Consider the following 27,024-nt stretch of genomic DNA (forward strand, 5'->3'; position numbering starts at 1 on the left):
ATGAGGACAAATAAGACACAAAGTCGACCGAATTACGTCGCGTATTTGTTGCTCAAATAATCTTACAAATATGAAAACGATAAAGTTTATGCAACCGATTCATTAATTATTCTTTTTTCTTTTTAACTTTTACTCAGTCATTAGACTGCGGCCATGTTGGGGCACCACCTTCAAGAAATTTGGTCGAAGGATCGACTCCAGTACTTCTTTAAAGCATGATATTTATTCTATCTAAATCTCCTGGTGAACCGTTAAGTTACGGGGACGTAAACACACCAACACGGGTTGTCAAGCAATGGTGGTGGAACAAGCACACACACTATATATATATATATATATATATAATAGGCGCAGGTGTGGCTGTGTAGTAAGAAGCTTGCTTCTCAACCGCATGGTTCCAGGTTCAGTCCGACTGCGTGGCACCTTGGGCAAGTGTCTTCTACTATAGCCTCGGACCAACCAAAGCCTTGTGAGTGGATCTGTTAGACGGAAACTGAAAGAGGCTTGTCGTGTGTGTATGTATATATATATATATATATATATATATATATATATATATATATATATATGTATGTATTTGTGTGTTTGTGTTTATGTGTGTGTTTGTCCCTTCTCCATCGCTTGACAACCGATGTTGGTGTGTTTACGTGCCCGTAACTTAGCGGTTCGGCAAAAGAGAACGATAGAAGGCTTACAAAGAATAAGTCCTGGGGTTGATTTGTTCGACTAAGGTGGTACTCCAGCATGGCCGCGGGCAAATAACTGAAACAAAAAAAAAAGAACATATATAGGTGTTGGGTGTGTTCCTCGTAGTCGCCGATGAAGCGCATACACTGCCAATGGCTACCCCTGACGCCATCAACAGTAGTTACATAATTATCGTTGGATCTAGCTCAGTGTTCGTTGAGTTACAGAGGATAGGGACGGAAAATGAAGTATACGAAAAACTTTATAAAGTTTCTTGTTTAGTGTGTGTGTGTGTGCGTGTGCGTGTGCGTGTGCGTGTGTGTGTGTGTGTACGACGGACTTCTTTCAGTTTCTGTCTGCTAAATCCACTCTCAAAGCTTTGGTCGGCTTTGGTAGAAGACATTTGGCCAAGGTGCCACGCAGTGGGACAGATCCCAGAACCCAGAACCATGTGGTTTGGAAGCGAGCTTCTTACCATACAGTTACGCCTGCGCTTATTATAAATTGTCTTTAATATTAATTAATACTCACACAGCGGTAAGCCAACAGAATCATTAGCATGTCGGGCAAAATGCTTAGCGGCATTTCGTCCGTCTTACTGTTCATTCTTTCGATAAAATAAGTACCTGTTGGACAATGGGGGCGATGTAATCGACTTAGTCCTCCCCAAAATTTGAAACCAATATTTCATACTTCCAGCATTAAATATGATAATACTAACTTGAATATTCTTTTCTACTCTAGGCACAAGACCCAAAATTTTGGGGGAGGGTGCCAGTCGATTAGATCGACCCAGTACGCAACTGGTACTTAATTTATCGATTCCAAAAGGATGAAAGGCAAAGTCGACCTCGGCGGAATCTGAACTCAGAACATAAAGACAGACGAAATACCGCAGAGCATTTCGCCCGGCGTGCTAACGGTTCTGCCAGCTCGCCGACTTTAACTTGCATAACATTAAGTAGAAAGTGAAAGGTTGATGCGTATTGGCCATGTTTATACTTTCCCTAAGGAAAACAAAACTTTTCCGGCTCAGAATGGAATTTCAGGGAACACTAAACTTTGAATACCATAGTACTACTAAAGCAGCACGGTCCCGAACTCGCAGTCGCGAGTGGTCGATCCTACAAAAAGTGCGCGTGCGAGCGTGTGTGCAAATGAATACGGGTTAGGGTTAGGATTAGGATCTACCACTCACGACTAGCTAGCGCACCCTAACCCTAACCCTATCCTTATCCCTTACCCTAAACACGTATTCATTTGCACACGCGCACTTTTTGTAGGATCGACCACTCACGACTAGCTAGCGCGGACGCGCAACTGCGCGACTGCGAGTTCGGGACCGTGCTGCTTTAGTAGTACCGAATACCATTTTCAGCGGCATTTATGGTGTGTGTGTGTGTGTGTGTGTGTGTGCGCGCGCATTTAAATGGTAGTGGTTACGGAGTAGCGTTTAGTTGTCATATTTCATCAATGGGGTATCAGAGAGATATGTTCGATCAATGGGTTATGATTTATAACAGAGGATACGACGGATTGGGGTATCACTTACCACCGCTATTTCCCTCCCCACCTCTCACTAAAACACTCTATGGCAATCGTTTTATATCAACAAATCCAACTAACTCCATTGGCTCACCAATCAGCTTTCTACTCAATCCAACCATAAACACCATTCAACCGTTTGTTCTAATTATCATTTCAAACAAATTGCATTTGTCTTAGATGCTGAACGCTCACTGCTAAGAAGAGGCCGTAGTTTCATGCAACTCAACAATCTAAATGATTTCGCTCTAAGCGTTGAAACAACGCTTTCTTCGCCGGACGCAGTTTCTCAGGTTTTTGTTTCTATTTATTTATTATTATTATTTTTTGTAAAAGACTAAACAAATCTCAGGATGCCGACTTCTACAGCGAACTTAATGACGTAGCTGCTCTCGATGAACACCAAATTTAAGGTAGTTCTGCTCTGTTGGCCTGCTTATGAAGGAATGTGACCGTGAGATACCATATTACAAGGTGATATATAATATTACAATACATGGAGCTACATGTCAGACACAATAGTTAAAACGTAAAATACTCAAACATATTATATTGTGCATGAACCAACATAATATTGCACCAAGATCCAAATGCTAAAACTAATTGCTAATTTGGATGGAAATGAAGGGGGTGAAAAAACGTCCACATAACTATTTAGTACCTTATTTAGTTTTGAAACCCAACTATTAAAAGTGTTGGTGTTAGTTGTATGTGCAATGGATTATGAGTGTTCGAACCCGATCTGGCATTTGGTCGAATACATTTGTAAGTGACATAAAAATATACGAGCGTGTTACAGAAACATATGAGTATGTATTTACAAATATGTAGGTTGCTTCTATATGTGTTTCATGACTATAAATGTTTCGTAAATATGTGTATTTCGAAAATATACAAATGGGTTTTACATAGATATATCTGTGCGTAAAATATCAATCTGTTTCATAAGCATATATGTAGAGAGAAAGGGAGAGAGAGAGGTAGAGTGTGTGTGTTTCATTAATATATACAGGGTGCGGTAAATAAATTGTCGTCTAAAATACTGACATCTCATTTTAACAGATATATTTACCAAAATTACATAAAAATATCTTGAAATACTAAAGAGTAAATTTATCCAATAAAATCGCCATTGGTTTCAACCACAGTCTCCAGACGACTTCGGAATTTCCTGCAACTCTTCTGAATGGTCTCCTTGTTTAAGTTGGTGAATGCTGCCATAATCCTTGCCTTCAGTTCATCTGTGGTGTTGCAAGGAGTTTTGTTGGTCTCTCACTCAACGGCGCCCCACACATAATAATCAAGGGGGTTGCAGTCGGGGGAGTTAGGTGGCCAGTTGTTAGGGGTGATGTGGTCACAGAAATTGTCTGACAGCCATGACTGGGTTCTCCTGCTTGTGTGGCATGGGGCAGAGTCCTGTTGCCAGATATAGGGTCTTCCAGCAGCCACTCTCTTGACCCAGGGCAGCACTACCTCCTCTAGGCACATGATGTAGGCCTCCGTGTTGAGTCTGAGGCCATGTGGGAAGATGAATGAAGGCATAACGTCGCTATCACTAGTGATCACTCTAAACACCATGATGTTGACTGGATATTTGATTTTTATCCCTCTTGGTACATGTTCTCAGATCGCACTGTCCTCAGATTGACACCCAAACACTCTGAAATGTTCGTACTGGAGCTTTCGGCGCGAATGCCAAGTACTACCGCAGGTCGTTTCCTAATTTCTGGCTGAGTGAATTGCGTCATGCTACTGTTTTTTTCTCACAGACGTTGCCCAACTGACACTACTATAGTGTGGAATCGACAAAACGTGTACTTCAACTCCATCATTTCCTCTTGTGGCTTGCTTTGATTTCTGGATGTGGCCATTATAAAGCACGGGTATAATTTTGATATATAAAACGCTGAATTAAGTGTTAGATTTTTTTTTTTCACTAAATTCAATAAGAAAATGAAGTGGCTATGTTAGGAGTGAGTAAAAGAAAAAGCGAAAGTCATAACGAGAGAGAGAGAGAGAGAGAGAGAGACAGACAGACAGACAGACAATGGGATAGTGGATAAAGAGAGAGAATGAATGTATGATATACACAAACAGATAGAAAGAAAGACAGACAGATTAGAAGTGTGGTACGGTGAAAGACAGAAAAATTATGAGAAGTGATCCAACAGCCAGACGAGCCGAGAGTGAAAAGTAGACAGAAATGGAAGGGAGAAAATATTAGAAACTAGAGAGGAAAGAGGGAAAGAAGTAAGCTGTCTTCGAGAGAGAGAGAGAGAGAGAGAGAGAGGGGTGGTGGAGATGTAATGTTTAAAGAGGTATAGAGAGTGAGTGCATAATAGAGATAGAAAGAGAGGTGTGTGAGTGTGTGGGTATTTTAAAGGTTATATCAAACACAGAGCGGCACTCGTACTATTAGTTTAGGATGATATATCGCGCTCATCAGGATAGCTCGTTTACAAGTTTTGAATTCTAGCCGCTATGAAGCGCGCGCACACACACACACACACACATATGGAGGAGACCCCCCCCCTTCGGCTATAAATGACCATGGGATTGCACCTAGAAAGTTACCCTCCCAGGCACAAGTCCGGGCAAGGTTGATTTATGGAAGGCCAGCAGTCGCCCATGCATAACAGCCTCCCCTCTCCACGCCACCAGTGTTATCCAAGGGAAAGGCAAAGGGGCCGATACAGCTTGGCACCAGTGACGTTGCAATTCATTTCTGAGTGAACTGGAGCAATGTGAAAGAAAGTGTCTTGCTCAAGAACACAACACGCAGCCCGGTCCGGGAATCGAACTCACAACCGCACTCTCGACGCTCTAATCATTGAGCCATGCGCCTTCACTGATATATATATATATATATATATATATATATATATATATATATAATGCAAGAGAGTTAGGGGTTGAGGATTCAACCCACTAAGGGATAGTATCTATTCAATATACTGCTAGGAGGGTACCCAATTATTGCTACACTAGTGTTATACCAAGTGTAATAAGTGGGTGCGGGTAAAAGGGGGGTTATTTTACCCTAAATTTATATAGCAATAAGAAAATGCAGGAGAATATGCGGTATCCATCGACTTGCAGACAGTGTATTCCATTGAATTAATTTGTTTAGACATCACAGCAGCAATAAATGAAATCAAATACTATTCTGCTGCAGGCCCTGGTAGATTGCCAGCTAGTCTCCTGAAGGAATGTTGACACCAGCAGTTCCTCTGACCAACCTCTGGAGAAATTCTTTAGACTCGGGTTATATACCGAAACAGCTCTTATCCCAGTCTGTCATCCCAGTTTTCAAACAGGGAAACAGATCCCCCGCAATCAACTATCGTCCAATCTCACTCACCTCCCATATCATTAAAGTGTTTGAAAGAGTGGTGTGATCAAGGATAGCTGGCTTCCTAGAGAGCCACAAACTCCTAAATTCAAACCAACATGGCTTTCGCTGCAGCAGGGACTGTCAACACAGCTCTCACACGACATCGATGATATCCTTAAAACCTTGGGATCAAGCACACAAACACACACATACACGTAACCCCCTTTTACATACACACACATATATTCACACAGAGTTGAAACGCTGTTTGATTTATTTTCTCAGCGTACAATTTTCATCATCCCACTACCAAGTATGACATCATCCTTTCCTTTCTTATTCATAAATACAAGAGTATTATTATAGTAGATTATCTCGGTAACCATGGGAGCTATGAAAAAATACAAAGCCCAGCATCACCACCGGATCATTCTACACATCTGTGTAATTTTCCGCGCCGTTTGACCGTGAAAGAATCACCCATGTCAAATTTATATATATATATATATATATATATATATATATATATATATATATGTATGTATGTATGTATGTATGTATGTATGTATACATGCCATATATGTCTTTTACCTTCGACTCGTTTCAGCCATACTGAGGCGCTGCCCGGAAGGGTTTTACTCCAACGAACCGACCTTATTACTTATTTTTTAAGGACCTGTTACTTATTCTATTGGACTGTCTTGCCTAACCGCTACGGTACGGGATGTAAACAGATCATACAAATGTTGAAGAGACGACTTCCAAGCTGCATTCTCTTGCTGTCGGTGCACTGTATATTTATTACGGTAGTTTTGACTTTAAGAGTCCTTCATAACGTGAGACATTCACGTGTAGTAATGCCCTAATATATATATATATATATATATATATATATATATATATATATATATATATATATATATATATATATTAGAAATTTCTAATTTTGGTAACCAGTGAATATATTTCACTGTGATTATATATGTTTGCGAGAGGTTGACAGACTTCTTCAACCAGCTGGTCATGCTACTTCAGGCTGATGACGAGCAAAGACTCAGAAACTTGTCCCTGGATGCTGGCTAGGCTGGGTGGAGGAGTTTGTCTCCCCCTCGCAAACATAAGGACACAGTAAATGTGTCAAGGCCGACAGGAAGCGGTCCAGCTTCCTAGGGCTAAACAACAGTAGTATATTCCCTTATTGGGATTGTCACATTAAGTTGACAATATACAACAACTTTATATATATATGTGTGTGTGTGTGTGCGAGTGATTGTATTTTATATATATATTTGTGTGTATATATATATATATATAATAATACAAGATACTTTTAGTTTCCGTCTACCAAATTCTCTCACACGGCTTTGATTGGCTCGGAGCTATGGTAGAAGACACTTGCCCACGATGTCACGCAGTGGGACTGAACTCGGGACCATGTCGTTGGGAAGTAAACTTATTACCATAGAGCCACGCTTGTGCTTATAGAAGCATACTTCTTACAACATAACCAGGCAGTTTGAACAATCATGGACAGCGGAATTCGATTCCACTGCCTTGAATCTTGAGAAAGTACTCTTAGTATATAGTTCCATGTATAGTCTCAAGTTTTGTGAAGATAGATGATGCAAAATGTATTAACTGTGTAACACATAATGAAAGTGCGAGAGGGTGTAATGAATGAGAGCGGTTTTTGTGTCACACACACCCAACCCATTCAACAAGTGTCGGCCGTGCTAACGCCGTCGTTGAATAACAACAATAGCCACGGCGGCGGCGGCGGGCGGCGGCAGCAGCAACAGCAGCAGGCGACGGTGATGTTTTGTTGTTCAGTTTTCTGTCGCTCTTTACTGGAGTCACTTGTATTGCTTTATCAGGGTGGCGGCTCGTATCCGAATCCCACCACACTTTTCTGGCCTCACCTCCATTGTTCTGAATATAAAATGACACGTAGGTAACAAGCAGGGACGATAACAAAAAAAGAACATTGATATTTACACAGTTATTTCTACATTGTTTTGGATTTACTGAAGTCTTGCGCTGGCGAATGTTGCTCTTTTCTCTCCCTTCAGGCACCAATTTCTCTCTTTAAGGTCCCCCTCCTCGAAAAAAATTCTACGATTTTTCTGTTACCTTTCTTACCTTTAAACTCCAATATCAAATTTTCGTCCCAAAGTACATACATACATACATACCGACCTACCGACCTACCTGTATGTATATGCATATACGTAGGCACGCTCCCGGTAAATATGAATTACAAAGTATTTCTATGTTCCGGCTGAACATATTTCTTCTCTCGTTTCTTCACGATTTCCTGCTGTCACTCTTCAGGGCTGTTCGCGCACCCACTTATATTGTGTTCATTTTTTGCTTATCTCTCTCCCTGCCCCACCCGGCTGTCAACTGTCAAATTCCCACGTAATTCTACGCAGGCTAAAAAAGAGAAGTGTGTATAATAGCTGGACGAATGTAATGGGTGTTGGATTAACTAAACGGAAGACTCTGACAATAAATGAACGAACCAATTTATCAAGGTAAGTGGTTTATGTGTTTGTCTTTTGATATCACCTCACCTTTTTCCCAATCTGTTTCAAAGATGCATTCTAAAGATACAATACATACATACATACATACATACATACATACACTTCATTACTTCATTATCACCTTTGAAAGGAAGGAAGTTATCAGTTGTATACATCCTGCATACATAGAGTACAGCTTGTATATACACTGGAATACGTCAAGTACATTAGTGTGTGTGTGTGCGTATTCTGGAGCACCTTTCGAACTGTTTATTCTTAAATACGTCAGGTGTGTGTGTGTGTGAGAGAGAGAGAGAGAGAGAGAGAGAGAGAGAGAGGAAAAGGTTGACAAAATTTCAGGTCAGTTACTTAGCTGAAGCTTCGAAGTCGCTGTCAACTTTGTCTGGTTGAAAATAAACTTGGTGCGCTACCTGATATATTGAATAATTCTCCAATTAATGTTTCTTTATATATACAACTAAACATTAAGAAAAACAAAACATATTCTAAAGCATCTAAGGTACCCTAGAAAATAGCTGGTGCATAGAGTGAAAAAATGTCACGCACAACTGGTATATACTGAAACAGGTGTGTTGTGTATATCTGGGAACATATTTGTTAAAGTTTGTATATACGCAGTAACATTCCGGGTAATCAGAGCTATTGTATATACTAGTGGTTCCCAACCTGTGGTCCGTGGACCCCTGGTGGTCTGCAAAGGTAGTACTGGGGATCCATGAAGACACCCAGTACTACAGACCTTTCAATATCCTGGGGTCTATAGGAAAACTCATTTAAATGAAAGGGGTCCTTGGTAGTGAAAAGGTTGGGAACCACTGGACTACATCTTTGAAACAGCTGTTCATTCACACTAATGATAACGGTTTGCAATAAGATTAATTCTTTATTTCAGCTGAAGCTTGTTCATAACGACAACACAGACATCTGATTTTCAGTGATGGCTTTACATATTAACCCACGGCCAACGTAGTGTGTGTGTGTGTGTGTGTGTGTGTGTGGGTGTGGGTGAGGATGCATGCATATATATATATATATATATATATATATATATAAATATGTAAAAACACACACACATATATATATATATATATATATATATAGATGTACGCACATGTGTGTGTGTGTCGACTTATATATGTGTGATAGAATGTGAATATCTTGTTTTTACCTTTTACTTGATTTTGTTGTTAGGCTGTGGCCATGCTGGGGCACCACCTTGAAGAATTTTAGTCGAAAGAATCAACCGCAGTACTAATTTTTTAAAAGCTTGTTACTTATTCTGTCGGTATCTTTTGCCGAACCGCTAAGTTATAGGGGATATAAACACACCAACACCGGTTGTCAAGCAGTGGTAGAGGGCAGGCACAGACACACACACACACACACACACATATATATATATATATATATATATAAGACGGGTAATCTCTGTGGTTCTGTCCTATGGTTGGAGAGGGTCGATATATCGGATTGGATATTTCAGTTGCGAACACAGAGAAAACTAACCCTATGAGTATTTAGCGCCTCGCAGTGGTACTGAACCCGGAACCATGTAGTTGGAAAGCAAACTGCTTACCAGATAGCCACACAGTCACGCCTGTGCTTGCTCATATATATTATATAATATGTACACTGTGTGTGTGTGTCCGTGTGTGTGCGCGTGCTTTGTGGCGGTGTGCGACAAATGGCTTAGCTGGTTCTTTAAAGCTGTTTATTGTATAGGTACACCATATTGCACCAAAGAGGCGACTAAAAGCGTTGGCACTCAACAAAACACTACACACAAAGTAGAACCATATCCAATATGTGTGTGTGTGTGTGTGTGTGTGTTATTATAGGGCTTCCTTCGGTCAGAGCTGACCATGGGTAGTATCATTGCTGTTTTCAGCTCAGCCAGAACAGTGTCTCCGGTGACTAAACAGACCTATATGTGGATGACAACCTCTGTCACAGACCACATTTCTATACAGTCTTCGGTCTGTTGCAGTTAATGCGCTCTATTTGCCGGGCTCGCTTGTGTGCTACTGTACTCATTAACCTCTTTTCCCCCTGACTTGCGGTGTTCACTCAAGGTGCTCCTCCACGTTGGCCGATCAGCTGGAGGTTCTCCCATTACTCTGCGTTGAAGACAAAGACCTTCAAATCTCCTTTTACAACATCCCTGTATTGTAGCCGAAGTCAATGACTCGTGTGAATACCTTGGCGACGATACTGAGAAGGGAGATTCCCCTGAAGTTGTTGCAGTCGCTTCTTTCACCCTTGGTCTTGTAGAGGGTGATAGTCTTGGAATAACACCTTCTTGCCAGAACTGACAGAAGACCCCATGCAGTGGCTGCAGTAGGGTAGTCTTGCATTGCTTGATCAGGTCTAGGGGAATCCCATCGCTGCCCGGGGCCTTGCCCGAGACCAAGCCATCTATAGCCTTGCTAAACTCAGTCAGGGTTGACTCAGCATCAAGCTCTTCCATGATGCCACTCAATGGCATCGAGAGCCGAGTGGGACACAGTGTTCTGTCTGGAGTAGAGGTCAGAGTAATGTTCCACCCATTTCTCCATCTGCTGACTTCTGTCAGTGATTATTTCCCCACTGCTGAATTTCAGGGGAACTGTCTTGCTCTGAACTGGTCCTAGTGCCTTCTTCATTCCTCTTTACATGCTTCTGATGTTCCCTGTTAGTGAGGACATCCAGACAGCCGCCCTGAGTTGTGTCCAATACTCACTGGCACAGCGCCTGACAGTCCATTCTTCTTTGCCTCTGGCAGCCCTGACGATCTGCAGGTTCCTCTTGCTGGGTGGTCGCTTTTACTCAGCTACTGCAGCACGTTTAGCCGCAATAACAGGGGTCATCTTGATGGACTTGGCCTCAAACCAGTCGCGCGAATTCGAGACCCTCTTTCCAAAGGTAGCCGAGGTTGTGTTGTGCATGATGTTTCGCAGAATTTCCCACTTTTTTGTGGCAGTCTGCTGGCTGCAAGGTGCAAAGCTCTTTCTTAAAAGCCGCCGTGAATTGCCCTTCATTGTCCGGTTGAGACATCTTGCTGACATTAAGGCAGGGATTCCCCTGTTTCTTGACTCTATAGAATCTCCTCAGGTGCAGTCGGATTTTACAACACACCAAGGATCACAGTCTGCACTGTGGTCAGAGCGTGTTGAGAACATTCTTGATGGCGGTACTTCTTATCAAAGTGAGGTCCAGCTGATGCTTGTACTTTGAGTGTGGATGTTTCCACACTCAAACCTTGTCTTATGGTTTGGTGCGTAAGTAGGAGTTGGCGATGCACAAGTTGCGTTGGGTACACAAGTTGCGTTGGGTACACAAGTTGCGTTGGGTGCACAGCTCGAGAAGGTGCTGTCCATTAACACTCATTTTCCCCTCACCAGACTGTCCAAGGTAGGGTGGAAGGCTATGATTCATAATCTACACCCAATCTGGTATTGAAATCTCCCAGGCGAATAAGTTGTTCCTTGCTGGGGATGTTGTTGTTGGTGGATGTAAGGTTCTCAGAGAACTTGCCCCTTGTGTCTGATGTGGCGGACAGTGTCTGTGCATACACACTGATAAGGATCATGGGACTTGTGGTGGTGTTGAGAAGAAGAGTCAGGGGCGTCGCTGAGCTGTCGTTGCCTGGTTCTGTTCCTCACTGCAAGGCGCACTCCGCGCCCTCTGGGCACGTCTGAGCCATTCCACTGCCAGTAAAACGTGTAGCCCTTTTCCTTCAGTGTACCTGAGTCTACCAGCCGTGTTTCCTGAAGGGTGGCAATGTCCATATTCAGCCTCTTCAATTCATGGCTGTTTTTCTGTAGTCACTTATGTTCAGTATGTTGTCGGAAAGGTCGGTTATCTTTGTCCGGACAATCCAAGTTATCTGTTTTAAAGATGGTCGCTTTTGTTGTTTTGCTGTTTTATCTGGTACAGAGTTTGTCGTCTGTTATTCGGATGGATCCTAATCCTTGTGCATCCAATGAGGAAAGCAGGCAGTGACGGGACAGCACCTTACTAGCTTAAGGTAGGCGATAGCTATCCAGTGAGATCCGAAAATCTCTTCCACCGTCGGGCGAAACCCCCGGCGCGTTGCCTAACGCCAATGATTGAAACTTTATCGACAGCAACTGCTACTCCCCGTTTTGTGTCCACGCTGTAGGCGAAGCTGGAGTGTCTTCTCCTGGTGTTCGGTGCGGGTGTGTTGATGAATGATGTGTAGTGGTGGTCGGATCTAAACCTGAGCGATGTAGTATGAGGGACAGAATGTTGCCTATGCACAACACTACTGGTTCCAAAAGAACAGCAGGGCTGTTACAGTTTGGCAGCAGCCCTGTCACAAGAGCTGCCAGAATAAAGTTGCAATCAACGACGAACTGCCGTAGGGGCACCAACTCCGGATTTTTCCGCCGAGATTTACTACTGAAGTCTTCCTATGACTGGGTAACACTGCAAAATACCAGAGGTTTGGAGTTAGAGTTTTCCTTCTCCTAGATGGACTGCGTGCCAAGGCTAACGATCTTTGCTTGTCCTCATGTGGTAGGCAGTACTGGGTTACATGGTAGCCAGTAGTAGGAAAAAATCAAGGAAATCAGAAAAACCTGACTTGACTGTAACATAGATATGTGCATGCTATTGGATAGCTGTTGATTCACATGAGTTCTTCCGCCCTTTGACAGATTTTGTTTTTTATCCTACAGGATGTCCAATAATCACCGTCCTCACCAAGCAAGCCTGGTGGGGTTACCGATTTAGTCGCCGACAATCCGATCATGCAACACGTTGTACTAGGTTACTTGTTAGCAGTAGCACTCGGAAGTGACCTGACATATATGTGTGTGTATGGGAAATCTATATATATCGTATAAATGTATATCAGGCACGTGCACCACAGCCATATGTGCGCGATATGGTGATCTCTTGTCAAGATAAACAACACATGACCTTGCAGGTAAAACCCAGTTAGAATTTTCTCCAGGTCGAGTGCCCATCCCACTCAAAAGGTCCCTGAATAAAGTCCGTTTAAGGATGTTGAACGAAACATTCTTGTTTTCAAAGGTGAATTATTCAAACGCCAAAGAATTTCTCTCAACACTTAGCTATGATGCTCCCCCAACTACTTCTGCTCTTGATCAGAGATGCCCATATCGTCAGCCACTAAGGGACAGGCCAAACAACTGACAAGCAAATCTGTGGTATTGAGCAGAATATTTGCTGTAGCTCGTCTTTTACACCAAAACAAAACATGCACATGATAACACTTTCAATCAGTTAAGATCAGAATCCATGAGAGCCAGCGCTTGGTATTGCATCGGGGCCAAATTCCGCCGAGGTCGACTTTGCCTTTCATCCTTTCGGAGTCAATAAAATAAGTACCAGTTGAACACTGGGGTCGATGAAATCGACTCAATCCCTCCCCCAGAATTGCTGCCCATGTGGGGCAAAAATTGAAACCATTATTATTATTATATGTTTGGCTTTTGCTTGGTATTTGTACAAAGTTGACTCCAAGTCTCACCCAGAGACCTCAAGAGACAAGAAGTTAGTAGTTCGAGTTGGTGTTATGACTAGGGTGCCATATTTTTGGTTTTGCACAGAGTTTTATTGTAGAAAGTGTCTGTCAAAACATTTAAGAAAATTAGAAGTTTGTTTTAAAAGTAATTTGATTATAAGATGATAGTGTGACCTTAGAATGACAGTAAAAGGTGTTTGTTACGTACGTTTAAGAGTACTTTTCACAATACTTACAATATTTTTCGTAGGATAAGAGTAGTTCCCATGGGGTCGATAAATTAAGTACCAGTGAAACATGGGTGTCAATGTAATTGACTAGTCCCCTCCCACCCAAATTTCAGGCTTTTAGTAGAAAGGAGTATTATTATTATTATTATTAGTAGTAGTAGTTATTGTTGATGGTCGCAAGTCAAAACTGGTCCTGTAAATTACTTCGAAAATATTTTGTCCCTGACCGTCCTGTCATATTGCATATTTAAGGCAAGACACCAGCACTACAAGCGAGGGAGGAGTCCTAACTGAAAATTCATTACTTCTATCCCTCCACACTGAAAATAACAATTCTGCCCATTGTTTTCTTGCTTTTCCCACCTCTCTCTCTCTCTCTCTCTCTCTCTCTCTGCAAAAACAAAGTTCCAATCTCAAATTCTCTCAACATCCTTTGAAATCCTTTAAAGTCTATGTCGATGACCTCCTCTTCCCGGCCTATTTCCCAAGTAGGTCCCTTTTGCTCCTTGATAATTCTGTCCATTCTCCCCTTCAGTTATTCTCATTATTTTTCCTTATCAAAAAGATTTCTCAATAAAATCTACCATTTCTACACCCAAGCCTATTTTTCCAAATTTCAATAAAATATTTAAAACCTAATGCTTGCATCATCGAACTCAGCTTCCCTCTTTTCCTACCAATTATCATATTTCATTCCTTCGATGTCCTAACCTAGTTTTGTAGAAAAACAAAACAAAGTTACTATAAAAATTGGAATATTATTTTGGTAAAATTTCAAGGAGAAAGATCAACAGAAACGTGAATATCAAATGATCTTTGTTGACAAATGGGCAGCGGCAGGCATGGTTATGGTTCTAGGTTCCAACACACTGCACGACAATTTATATATATGTATGCATATATATATATATATATATATATATATATATATATATATATATATATATATATGTGTGTATATATATATTTGTATATATGTATGTATGTGTATATATGTATGTATGTGTATATATATATATATACGTATATATGTGTATATATATGTATGTGTATATATATGTATGTGTATATATATGTATATATGTATGTGTATATATATGTATATATGTATGTGTATATATATTTGTGTATATATGTATGTATATATGTATGTGTATATGTGTGTGTATATATATATATGTATCTATTTGCATATATATATGTATATATTTGTATATATATATATGTATATATTTGTATATATATATATGTATATATTTGTATATATATATATATGTATATATTTGTATATTTGTATCTATATATATATATATATATTTGTATATTTGTATCTATATATATATATATATATATATATATATATATAGATCCACACACACACACACACACATATATATATATACAAATATATATACATATGTGTGTGTGTGTGTGTGTGTGTGTGTGTGTGTGTGTGTGTGTGTATCAGGTTGAGTAAAAAGTAAGCAACGTTTTGAACCATGGAGAATTTGTACCGGATTTTTGCAGTTTTGAATTTTAGCAATTGCCTGATAATCCATAGACTTACCCAAATGCATCAATAAATTAACACTGATATTTTCTCACCGTTGTTACAATCATGTCGACCTGTTCGTGTCTGTTTGTCCGTTGTTCAAGAGGTTAGTAAAAGGATTATTGAATTGTGTTTATTGTTAATTGTGGTGTCTTTTAACACTTGTGTTTGCTTCCTTGCGGCAGTTTTGTTGACGCTGTTCCCCTTATTTGAAGTGGGTAGCGTTGTTTGGAAAAAAATGATGAATTATGAAAACTTTCAGCTCCTCAGAATTCTCTTCGGAGGAGGAGGAGGAACTGATAAAAGCTCTGGACAATGCAGACAAGAAGATGGATTTCGCGACGGTGGCCAAAAGCCACCAAAAAACAGATTAAATCGGAGGAAATTGGTAGAAATACTAAGGGACGGATACAATGTGAAGGTATCCCCTCCCTAAGAAGCAATACAGGGTGAAAAAGAAAAAATTGTTTATAGAACATTTTCGGTAAAGAACAGGAAGGTTGATGACGGTTGCACAGATTGAAAAGGATTTAAAACAAATATGGAGAGGTTGTGTGTACCTCAGCAGAGGCCGAAAGTTTGGAACTGAGGAGGTGCGGTTCCGAGATGCAGCGACCGCCAGCCTACACTCGGCAACCCCTTTAAAAGCGCGATATTCGACTTCAAAAAATGACATAAAGCAGCTGAAACTACTCGCGATACGAACGAAACGTTTGGTGAGGAAATGACCAGCGAGTGGTCAGCTGGAAAACGGTTTGAACGATTTCGCAGTGGAGACCTGAGCCTTGAAGATCGGGAGCGCAGTGGACGGCCATCTGTCATCGATGGCGGTCAATCAAAGACTGTCATCGATGGCGGTCAGTTAAAGACCGTCATTGAGAAAGACCCACGTAAAACCGCTCGAGAACTGGCAAAAGAACTTTAAATTAGCCAGAAAACTACCTGCAACAATTTGCATGCGATCGGAAAATCAAAACTGCTCGACAAATGGGTACCATACGATTTGAATGAAAGTCAGAAAATGCGCAGATACGAAATTTTCGCGTCGCTTCTTCTCTGTTACCAGACCGATCCATTTCTCGACCGTATTTTAACTTGAGATGAAATGTGGATCCTGTGCAAAAAAAAAAAAAAACATTCTTAACAGTGGTTGGACCAAAATGAAGCACCGAAAACCTTCCCTAAACCGTCAAACAGAAGGTTATGGTGAGTGTTTGGTGGTGTACTGCTGGACTCATCCAATATAACTTCTTAAAACCCGGAAAAAAACATTACTGCAGAAACATACTGCCAAAATGAACGATAAACTGCTACTTCTCCATCGTCCCAGAATGGTTAACAGAAGAGGGCCAATCCTTCTTCATGACAATGCCCGACCACACGTTTCACTAATGACGCTTCAGAAGTTGAGGGAACTTGGCCACGAAGTTCTTCCCCACCCAGCTTATTCCCCAGACCTTTCACCTACTGACTACCACACTTTCAAGCACCTTCATGGTTTCCTGCGTGAGAAGGAGTTCAAAAATCAAACCGATGCTGAAAATGCGTTCAAAGAGCTGATCAACTCCAGATTTTTATGTTACCAGAATAAACAAACTTGTAACTCGTTGACAAAAATGTGTTGGTTGTAACGGTACTTACGTTGATGAATAAAATTTCCGAATTGTTGAAATATATTGTGATGAATTTCATGTTTCAAAACGTTGCTTACTCAGCCTGATGTATATGGCAGGTTAAAAGGTGTGTAACTCAATAAAGATATGCTCAAAGCAAAGCTAGACAAGACCTTATGCGGTAGTCTCTTCAGTAGCGCTGGCCTACCTGTGCTGTTATAGAGAAGTGGGTTACTATGAATAGGGAAGAACATCGATTGGCTACGATGCAAAGTGCCATGGAAAGATATATGTTAGAAATACGAGAGCATATCCGAAATAATGAGACGACTCTAGAACGGAGCGGAATAAACAAAGCAATCGTAGAATAGCGAAAGCTCAAGTTCCGTCGTAATGTTCACAAACAACAGGTGGAGCCGTTCAGTTGCCGACTGATATCTAAGAGATCGGGAAAGGCCTCCATGATGATGGGAAGACGATTTAGTTAAGCGATTTGGAACAAGATAGAAAAGAATGACGCAATCAAGAAAGAATCGGAAAAGCATTGTGACCAGGGATATATAGCAACATAGTCTGATCGATACAGATGTGTGTGTGTGTGTGTGTGTGTGTGTGTGTGTGTGTGTGTGTGTGTGTGTGTGTGTGTGTGTGTGTGTGTCTATGCATATATGTACTGGAATATTTAAAACTGGATTCTGAGATGTCCATACATCTTAGCTATTTTTTGTCAACGCCATATTTTACTGTTTTATTCCTCGCTCGCATTAGCATATGAGTTTATCAAAACTCACCATTTTGCTCATATATATGTGTGTGTGTGTGTGTGGAAATTAGTCATGTTGTGATGAAACATCGACACGAAACCTTGCCTAATGACCCACTGAGATACAAACACACACGCGCACACATGCATACATACACGCGCGCGCGCACGCATCAAGTCCTTGTCTTTGCAAAGGTAAGAGAGTTGGGAGGGAAACGAGAAAGGCACTTATGGTAGCGCTGTGTCACAGTGAGTTGGTGTCGGCTTCGTAATTCATTAAATCTTAATTGGTGAGGAAATAGAAACTTGACTATCAGTCTCCCAGAATAAGGAAATAACACAGTGTGTGTGTGTGTGTGTGTGTGTGTGTGTGTGTGTGTGTGTGTGTGTGTGCGTGCGAGAGAGAGAGGGGGAAGGAGAGGGCTGGCGGCGACGGCGGCGACAGAATATGTCATCATGTGTAAGAAGAAAGTTGTTATTTAGCCCTGAGTCAAGCTGATCGACCAGGTATATTATGATCAAAGGTGTTCCTTTCGTGATCATCTCGACTTTTTGCATATTCAATTGTGCATTGCCAATATCATTCTGCTTTTAAACGATGAGAGTTTGACTGTTGTTTCTTGCATGCCGTTAGACTACGTAGAAAACGCTTGTCCTGTTAGAAATAACAGTCAAATCCGACCTATTTGATTGGTTTGAAGAGAGAAAGTGAAAGACGTCAGAGATAAAATATAACAAAACAGCCCCTCAAGTGGTGTCAAGTTTTGAGGGGTGGGGGTTAGAATGAGAAAGACCATAGTTGACTAATCTCGTCAACCACTCACATCTCTTCGACTTTAATTGAAATCAAATTACTACATGCATTAATTAAGAGAGCTAGAAAGATAGACATACTCATCTCACTAAAGAGACTGGCAAATATATAACTAAGTTAATATTAATATTTAATTTAACTAAGTTAATATTAATATTTAATTTATGGAGCATAAAGATATCTAGCTAGAAATATGTAGCGAGATAGACGGATAGGCAAACAGGGTGGCAGGGTGGCAGGGTAGCAGGGTGGCAGGGTGTCGGTAAGGCAGGCATTTCAGAATATGTTGTGGTTGATGGTGTTTCGAACAAAGTCATCTCTGATCGATCTCACCTTTTATCAGAAAGGTTCCAGCCGTGACTAGCCCGTCTTTATTGGCGTACGTGGGACATGTGTCCTTCCCATTTTTAAGACGGTGTATTTTGAGGAAGATATAACTACTATTTCAAGCAAATCTATTGAACACGTTGTACCACCTCTCCTTACGGCCATTTATTGGATGGGTGAAATCGGTGTAAGAAAGATCAAGGGTAGTGGTCTTTATGGATTTACATAAACCTCTGTAATAAGCAACCTTGGAATTTTACTTTTCCCTGATGCTACCGAAAATGTCTAGAGTAAATACTTTCGCCGTACAATTGAGCAGCAGACTAAAGTATTTTGAAGTACGACTGAGAATAATAAAGTACAAGTGAAGGCCAGTGAAGAAAAAATGTTTTATAGTTTGTTTATGGCATCTCTAAAATTTGGTGGATTTGTTCAATAGGTTTGTTAATGGAGTCAGAGCTAAGCAAAAGTAAGGGGATAGAACGAATCTCCCAGTCTTAGCTGGTTTTAATTATATTCTTTTTGCCTTGTTTGCATTATGCCTGACTCTAGATATGTAGCCTGACTCTAGTAACTAAGAGTGAAATATAAAGATTCGTTTCCTTCTTACTGCTTTCTATAATAATTCGGTTCATTTCTACCTGTTGTATTAGTATGAAATTCTGCTTGAAATCGGAAAAACTTTTACGGAAACTTTTCAAATATTGCAATGGGTGCAAAGGGAAGATTATTTAAGTAGTGCGCAACGTGGCGAGTGATGCCAGCATTTTAATTGGAAAGAACAGCCACTGAAACGCTCCTACGACGATCATATTGTGAAAGTGCAGCTGTAATCCTTGACAATCGTCACTTGAGTGTCTTTGATGTTTCCGAAGAAGTAATGATCTGTAAAAATTCATGTCACATAATCTTAAAAGAAGAAACGATGGAGAGTCCTGTTGCCGCAAAATGTGTTAACAGAAACTGAACAGAGTTGCAGTTAATCGTGAGTTTTTTGATCGTTTGAATATCTATGAAAACTTTCTGAAAAGTCATAATAATTATCGAAACGTGGGTGTAAGACTATGATATTGAAAGAAAAAAGATAGTTGCCATAGAAGGGTCGATGGTCAGCATTGCAACCAAACGAAAACACGTTAGATTTATTCTGGTGTTGATCGTCTTTTCGTCTCAGTTCGTTCCATGGGGTTCAGACAGTCACTAAAGAGTTATGTTTGTCCTGGAGTATTAACATAGAAATGATGCGAAAAAAAAAGGGGGGGGGACTGAGGTATAGACAATGAAAAGCTGCAAGCTGCACAACGCTCAAGCCTCATTCCTTATCCGTAATGGTTTGACAAGTACGAGACAGCACTCATCTCTTAGCCTTTCTACATCACGGATTTGACCCTGAAGGACTTTTCGATTCCTAAATGCATCTTCAATTCAGAAGTTAGAAGAGATCGAAGACAATTCGCAGCAAGAAACAAGTACTAATCAAGACGTTCCAGAATTTGAAAATATATATATATATATATATATATATATATATATATATAGTGTGTGGGGGGGGGTATCTTGAAGGAGACAAATCTGATTAAATTATAAACAGCATTTTCTCAAAATTTGGAGCTCCTTCGAACAGAAGGCGCGTGTGAAGTTTAGCTCACACACTTACACGGCTTCTGTCTACATAACAGAAATAGTTGTCTAAATGAGATATTGAAAACGGACTTATAATAGATTGAAGAAATATTTGGGGTGACACTGGCGATATATATCCCCGGCTTACATTACACGGTTACTATAGAAACTACATTATTGCTACAGTCGCTACACTGCTGATACAATCACAACACGGACCTGGATAAAGTTACCAAAATTTTTGGGAATGTGGATTGGTGGGACAACGCCCGTTGTGTACTGTTTCACAATAGACTTTCAATGTCTATTGTGTATTGATGTTTCTTTTATGTTGTGTGGGAGCAATTGCAGATAGAACCACTGTTAACAATATGAAACGTATTATAAATGATTCTTGATTGGACCCACACGTATAATAGATGATAACCAGATTGGGGTCACATGTATCATATATGATCCTACATCGGACTCACGTGTATTACATATCATCTCCAATTGGGGTCATATGGTCGCAGATCTAAGATCACGTATAATATATACTCTGCAGTCTGTGGAAACTTGTATCTCTCTGTCTTTTTGTCTAAACTCCTTCGTTTACGGTTGTTTAACTTCTTCTGCAAGTTGATCTTATTGTCTTTGTTGGCTGCTTTTATGATTCAACATTTCTTTCATGTGGCATTTTCTATCTGTCCACCGTCATTGCAGTTTATCTGATAAGTAAGCTATAACAATGGAGGATATTAACGCTCAGTGGGAAATGGTGGTGGTAGTGACGGTAAGAACAATGATGATGATGATGATAACAAACGTGTGTGATCTTGTTTGATGTTTGATTACTAAATTGTATTGGTAAATATGTCTCGTTAGGAGTGACAGGTGAAATGATTGACCGGCTAACTACTTGCCTAGCCCCTGTCTGTATCTTATGTTTTTTTATCTGTCGGGTTGTATTGTTCCACAAACATGAATATAATTATTGTGCAAAGTAGAATCTAAATAGAAAGACAAGAAGAGACAGGTTTAAATGAGTGAAGTAACCAGCTTCTAAATGTGACTTTTGACAGAACTGTGTTGTTAGGACAGTGGGGCTGATATAGTATTAGTTAGATGGAGTAGTGCACCTCTAGACTACAAGTTACGAGTTCATATCCTAGTACAGTCATCGCTGACGTTGTGTTCGTTGGTAAAAAAAAAATATTGTATCTATTGACAACCATGTCTAAACAGACCTGGTTGTATTGTTGTTTAACCCCAGGCCAACCCTGACCGAGCACACCTATGATCAAAGACATTCCAGCCACGACCATTCTCTCCTTTTAAAACGCAGTTAATCTAGGATAACATTAACGTGATCCTCATTTCAGTCGGGCATTTTAAAGATTTTTTTTTTATTTGGGAAATTTGGTTATTTCTAGCCACTTGAGCTACCGAAGTACTTCAGGGCATCAGCGTTTACCACACTAATATCTATTTAGCTCGACCTTGATTCTGTCCACAGAGAAATGTTAAAAGTGATAGAACTTGCAGTTTGTCTACGTGAAAGTTTATCTCTCAGCCGCACACCACAACAATGAGAACCAAATCTAAGTACATTTCCCTCTTACCTTTGGCTTTAGACCCAAATCAATCCTGATCGAGATAATCCATATTCAAAAGCATTCCATCCATGACGGTCTTGGATAGTACACCACAGATCACATTACGAAGTATCTCTTATTTTTAAGATATTAAGGTATAATTTAAGAGAGATGCAGCTACTATTTCTAGTAGGTTAGGGTTATCTCAGTGGTTTACTAGCTTTATCAGTCTCGTCTGTTTCAGACTCCTGCGAAAGTTCTGCTCACTGCATCTTCCGCTTGAGTAAATTTATTTAAAAAATCTGCTCAGCAGACCGCAAGAGTTCGTAAAAAGATCCGCTCAGACATCCGATCAGATAGTGTATCTAAAATTACTATCTAATGTGATTTTTGTTTAAGATGGCTAATTGTGATTTGAGTGATCTTTGCTACTGTTTCTAGCGGGTTTGTTTTACTCAGAATATGGAAAAATAGAAAATCCTCCTAAAAAATCTAATGAAAGTGTGTAAAAAGTTTTAGCTTCCTTGAAACCAGTTTCAATGTTATTCCTTACTAAAAACCAATTCCTGTGGTTTTCTCTATTCAAAAGTTCCACAAGGACGATTCCATATCTTTCCATTTCCCTTAATGTTATATTCGTATTTACTTTTATATGGACGACATTAAAATTAGGTGTGGTTTTAATTCCGTTTTTTTATTCTATAGCTAAACCTGAAAAATTCTGTATTACTTTGGTGTAGGATCTACAAATTAAAAGGCGATTACTTTAGGTTACTTTTTAGTTTATTTTTCAATTTCTAAAAAACCCTTAAGATGTTCTTGTGTCTCTAGCAGATGTTCGCTCAATTCATCGACAAAATTATTCAAATTTGTATTTCATCTTTATTATCAAATTACTATTCAAATGTTTTATGAATTCTTTTGTACATACTTAGCATTGTAAATGTATTTTTTTCAAAATTCTTACTATTTTAATAATAATAAAACCATGTTTCATTTATGTCTAAGTAAATAATAAAATAAAAACAAGAATAAACAATATGGTAATTAAAAATAAGCGTGTAGATCACACAGGTTTGACAGCTGCGAGTTTTGCAATGTAAAGTTGGCAAAATTTCACCGTTTTTCCCTTTACTTCGAGCTTCCTTCATTTCGCCATCACAACGATGATATGGTGCAACATTTTGTTCGTCATCTAAAAGGTCATTTCTTCGTAAAAATACAACAGCCTTCGTCTCGTCGCTGATCGCATTGTAAAAATCTTTAGCCAACAACTTAAGAGTTTTTAGAAATTGAAAAGTAAACTAAAACGTAACCTAAAGTAATCACCCTTTAAGCTGGAGATAACACGCCAAAGTAGGACCAAAAATTCTATATTGTGAGGTTAAGAATTTTACTTCATAATCACGTTATTTTGTATACGAACTCACTGTCTTGTACAATGGACAAGAGTCTCTCTCCTACCGTAACCTTGTCAACCAAATACTTGTCCGTTAATCTCCGTAGTCAGAAATTATGCAGAAACTCATTGAGTTGGTCCGTATCAATTTTTGGACGGTAGACTTGATCTCTCTCTCTCTCTGCAGCTAGCTAGTTGTTTACCCACTTGCACTATCTGTCTACCATGTCTAATTAATTACTGGTATTTACAGACATTTTACATTGATGGCAATATTTTTCAGGATCAACCCAATATCTTTCGGAAAGTACGAAGCAGAGATGGCGCTCAAAGACACATCACCTGGAACCTACCTGATGTACAAGGATTATGAATCTAACCAAATTTATCTCTCTGTCAGGTAAAGATCTTCATTATAGTCTGTCTTTGTGAGAGAGAGCTTAAACTGGTTGGATGTTACATTTGTGGGGGGGGGGGGGGATATACGAACTGAAGACTACCTTTATATGTAGTGCAGTTCCCTCTCTGAGGCAACAGACTGGATATTAACTTCTCACCAGTAATAGCCAAATGAAAAACGTGGGGTCTAAGCACCTAATTCTCCTAAATTTCTGTAGATTGTTTAACCCTAGATTTACTTTGATTTCACAGACCTCTCCTTTATTTTTTAACTTGTTTCAGTCATTAGAGTGAGGTCATGCTGTGACGCCACCTTGAAGGATTTTAGTCAAACGAATTGGGCCCAGGACTTATTCTGTTGGTGTCTTTCTTGAATCGCTAAGTTATGGACGCATAAACTCATCAAAACCGGTTGTCAAGCTGTGGTGGGATACATACACTCTCTCTCTCTCCCTCTCTCTCTTTCACTCACTAACACACACACACACATTATCGGTCGCACATACATAGTGTATGTATTTTTTTTTCTTTATAAGGCGAAGAAAATTAGATAACGAATAATTGCAAAATATCGCTATCATTTTCGGTGATTCCGAAGCGAGTTCTCACAACCAGTCTGTGACATTCAGGTGTTGTTTAACTCCTGAATGTCATGTAGGATGCTACTTGGATGTAGAATACACTTCAGCCTTCATCAGGTGACTTGGGGAAATTTCGAAACTGGGTTCTCATTCCTAATTCCTCATTCGATGCGAACTTGGAATCTTAACCACTACACCATACGCACGTGAGCAATTACGGAGTGAATTTTAGGGCTTACAAATCTAATATTCTCCTATCCTTCCTTAATACCGGTTCCTATATGCTGCTCATATCTGCACTCAGACTGTTTAGGAGGTTGTTGTGTCCTAGCATATGTGCTGCTTCTTTTAGTTTTCGTATTTTCCAGTGATGTTCTCTGTCTATTATTTTTAACTTCATCCCACAGGGGGAGGGTTAATATAGGTAATTTTTTTCTTTATAGCCTGCTTTAAGTAAGGCAGAGTTATAACGGACGGTTTGACTGGAGACTGGCAAGCTAGGAAGCTGCAATCTGATTTGGCAATGTTTCTACAGCTGGATGCCCTTCCTAACGCCAACCACTACGAGAGTGTAGTGGGTGCTTTTTACATGGAGCCAGTCGGGGTGGGGGGGACGGCATCGACCACATTTGGCTGATGCTTTTTATGTGCCACCAGCACGGGGAGCCAGTCAGGTGGCACTGGCAGTGACCTAATGCCCAATATATACAGACAGTAGACTATAAGCTAATGCAGATTTGGCAGTTATTTCTAGCAACACCAATGACCATATGGGTGATATATGTTATTATTCTATGTAATGGCAGCACTATTGAACTTCAGAATGTTGCCATTTTTGACTTCAACATCTGGCCTCTGGATGATTTTTAGTTTGTGCAGTTTAAGTTTTCCTTTTGTGAGCATTGATTGAAAAAACTTTCAACTATAGACACAAGGCCTGAAATTTTGTTTGATTGGGCTAAGTCAATTAATTAACCCCAGTGCTTAACTGGAACTTATTTTATCGACCCTGAAAGGATAAAAAACGAAGTCAACCTTGGTGGCTTTACCTTAATATTTGCCAATATTAATTGCTGTAAATAGTTATTTTCTGCAAAATGTTAGTTTCTTTCTCCTAAATTGCATTTTGTCTATTCTTCAGAACTGACAGTGTGTTGCGACATCATATGGTCACACAAAGTGATGGTCTGTTCTATCTGGACAAACAACCCTACCCGTATCTCGATTCTATCGTACTTTACCACAAAAAGCATAAACTCCATGGTATCAAATTAACACAACAGGTAAATCTTTAGCTTTCTTCCTCACTACTTTCAAACATTTTCATTCATTAATGTTGTTCATGTTGTTTAGACCCAGATTATTCTTAATCCAGGAGCCATTTGATCAAAAGTATTCCTATTCGACCATTCTGTCTTTTATTAAAAAATAGTGAATCTATGATCAATATATTCCAGCCATGACAAATCTTTCTATTCAGAAATACTGTCATTTTGTTTTTATGTTGTTGTCTGATTCAACAAGCCTATGATTAAAACTATTCCAAATGCATCTCTCTTTTTTACAGGTATAGTGTAACTAGGAATATATGACCTATTATGTAGCTGTCAGTATCAGTGGTTCCAAGAGACATATTGCAATGTGACCAAAACTTTCTCTTTCCAGAGTTTAACCAGGATCACATTATCACTCAATATGGCCTTCCTTTTTATGTTTGTAGGTTTTTGATTTGAGCGAGTTTTAGTTGTTACTTCTAATAATTTGAGCAACTGCTTAGAAACAAGTTGACTCATAATGTTTGCTTGAAAAATTTATGTAAATAGTGAGATTTGTTGATATTAGTAAATATTTCCTCTGTTTTTAGGCTCCGCTGAGTGCCAGAATTGTGAAATGCTTTGCTGCAAGATTTGCTGCCAACAATGGCAACATTCTGCCTCAGAAAACTGAAGATAAAAACAAAATGCTTGAAGAGACATTATCTCGTTTGTAAAGGAAAATCTGTGTGGGGGTGGGGACGGGGTGGGTGGGGGTGGGGGTGCACGCGCACATTAGTGTTAAAGAAATTGTTTCTACTTAATCTGTATTCTCAATTAAAATTATTTTTTCACTTGTTTGTTGTTTATTATTTCAGTTGATCAACGTTATGATTTAGACATAAGCAGTTGGTCAACATCTTAACATACACACACATGCAATATCATTATATACACACTCCAGGCCAACAACTAGTGTGTGTGTGTGTGTGCGTGTGTGTGTGTGTGTATAAAAATTCCGTCTTGTGATGTAATGGGAAAGTATGGTAAGTACTCAGGTTGGTTTCCCATTGAAATTCCGATTGGAACTGTGACTAAAAGAAGGCTGGTGTTTTAGGTGTTTAGCAAAGAATGGCTACAAATGGCTAATCATCGATGCATATTAGGAATTAAAAAGTGAACAAGCAAAATGTGAGGAATTAGAGTCTGGAACTTAAAATTCAAACATAGTTGCAGAGTTATTAGAGTCAATAAGGGATTAAGAAATAAGCGTGGGAGGGATTTCATGCA

General features: G+C 39.8%; 1 protein-coding gene and 1 long non-coding RNA gene across 7 annotated transcripts in view; one reads left to right on the forward strand and one right to left on the reverse strand.

Annotated features, from left to right (window-relative positions):
- LOC149132554 (uncharacterized) overlaps positions 1-27,024 on the reverse strand; it is a 299,591-nt gene that overhangs the window by 121,179 nt on the left and 151,388 nt on the right. The window lies entirely within an intron of this gene.
- LOC106883693 (uncharacterized) lies at positions 2,379-26,588 on the forward strand. 3 transcript variants are annotated; one of them, XM_089362104.1, is made up of 5 exons: positions 2,379-2,525; positions 7,999-8,100; positions 23,785-23,901; positions 25,623-25,764; positions 26,346-26,588. In XM_089362104.1, the coding sequence occupies exons 2-5, from the start codon at positions 8,039-8,041 to the stop codon at positions 26,469-26,471; spliced, it is 447 nt and encodes a 148-aa protein (XP_089218230.1). In that variant the 5' UTR covers positions 2,379-2,525; positions 7,999-8,038; the 3' UTR covers positions 26,472-26,588. The 3 variants fall into 3 exon arrangements, with proteins under 3 accessions (XP_089218230.1, XP_089218229.1, XP_052828945.1); XM_089362103.1 differs by lacking the exon at positions 2,379-2,525 and adding an exon at positions 2,550-2,706; XM_052972985.2 differs by lacking the exon at positions 2,379-2,525 and having other exon boundaries at positions 7,323-8,100.

Source organism: Octopus bimaculoides, chromosome 14 (genome assembly GCF_046866305.1).
Source record: "Octopus bimaculoides isolate indiv1 chromosome 14, ASM4686630v1, whole genome shotgun sequence".
In the NCBI taxonomy this organism is placed as follows: Eukaryota; Metazoa; Mollusca; class Cephalopoda; order Octopoda; family Octopodidae; genus Octopus; species Octopus bimaculoides.

Bases quoted from the DNA above. Each gene is read 5' to 3' on its own strand.
- LOC106883693 (XM_089362104.1), top strand. From the start codon at position 8,039: ATGGGTGTTGGATTAACTAAACGGAAGACTCTGACAATAAATGAACGA. The intron at 8,101-23,784 runs GTAAGTGGTTTA...AATATTTTTCAG, and splicing joins GAACGAACCAATTTATCAAG to GATCAACCCAATATCTTTCG. The intron at 23,902-25,622 runs GTAAAGATCTTC...TCTATTCTTCAG, and splicing joins CAAATTTATCTCTCTGTCAG to AACTGACAGTGTGTTGCGAC.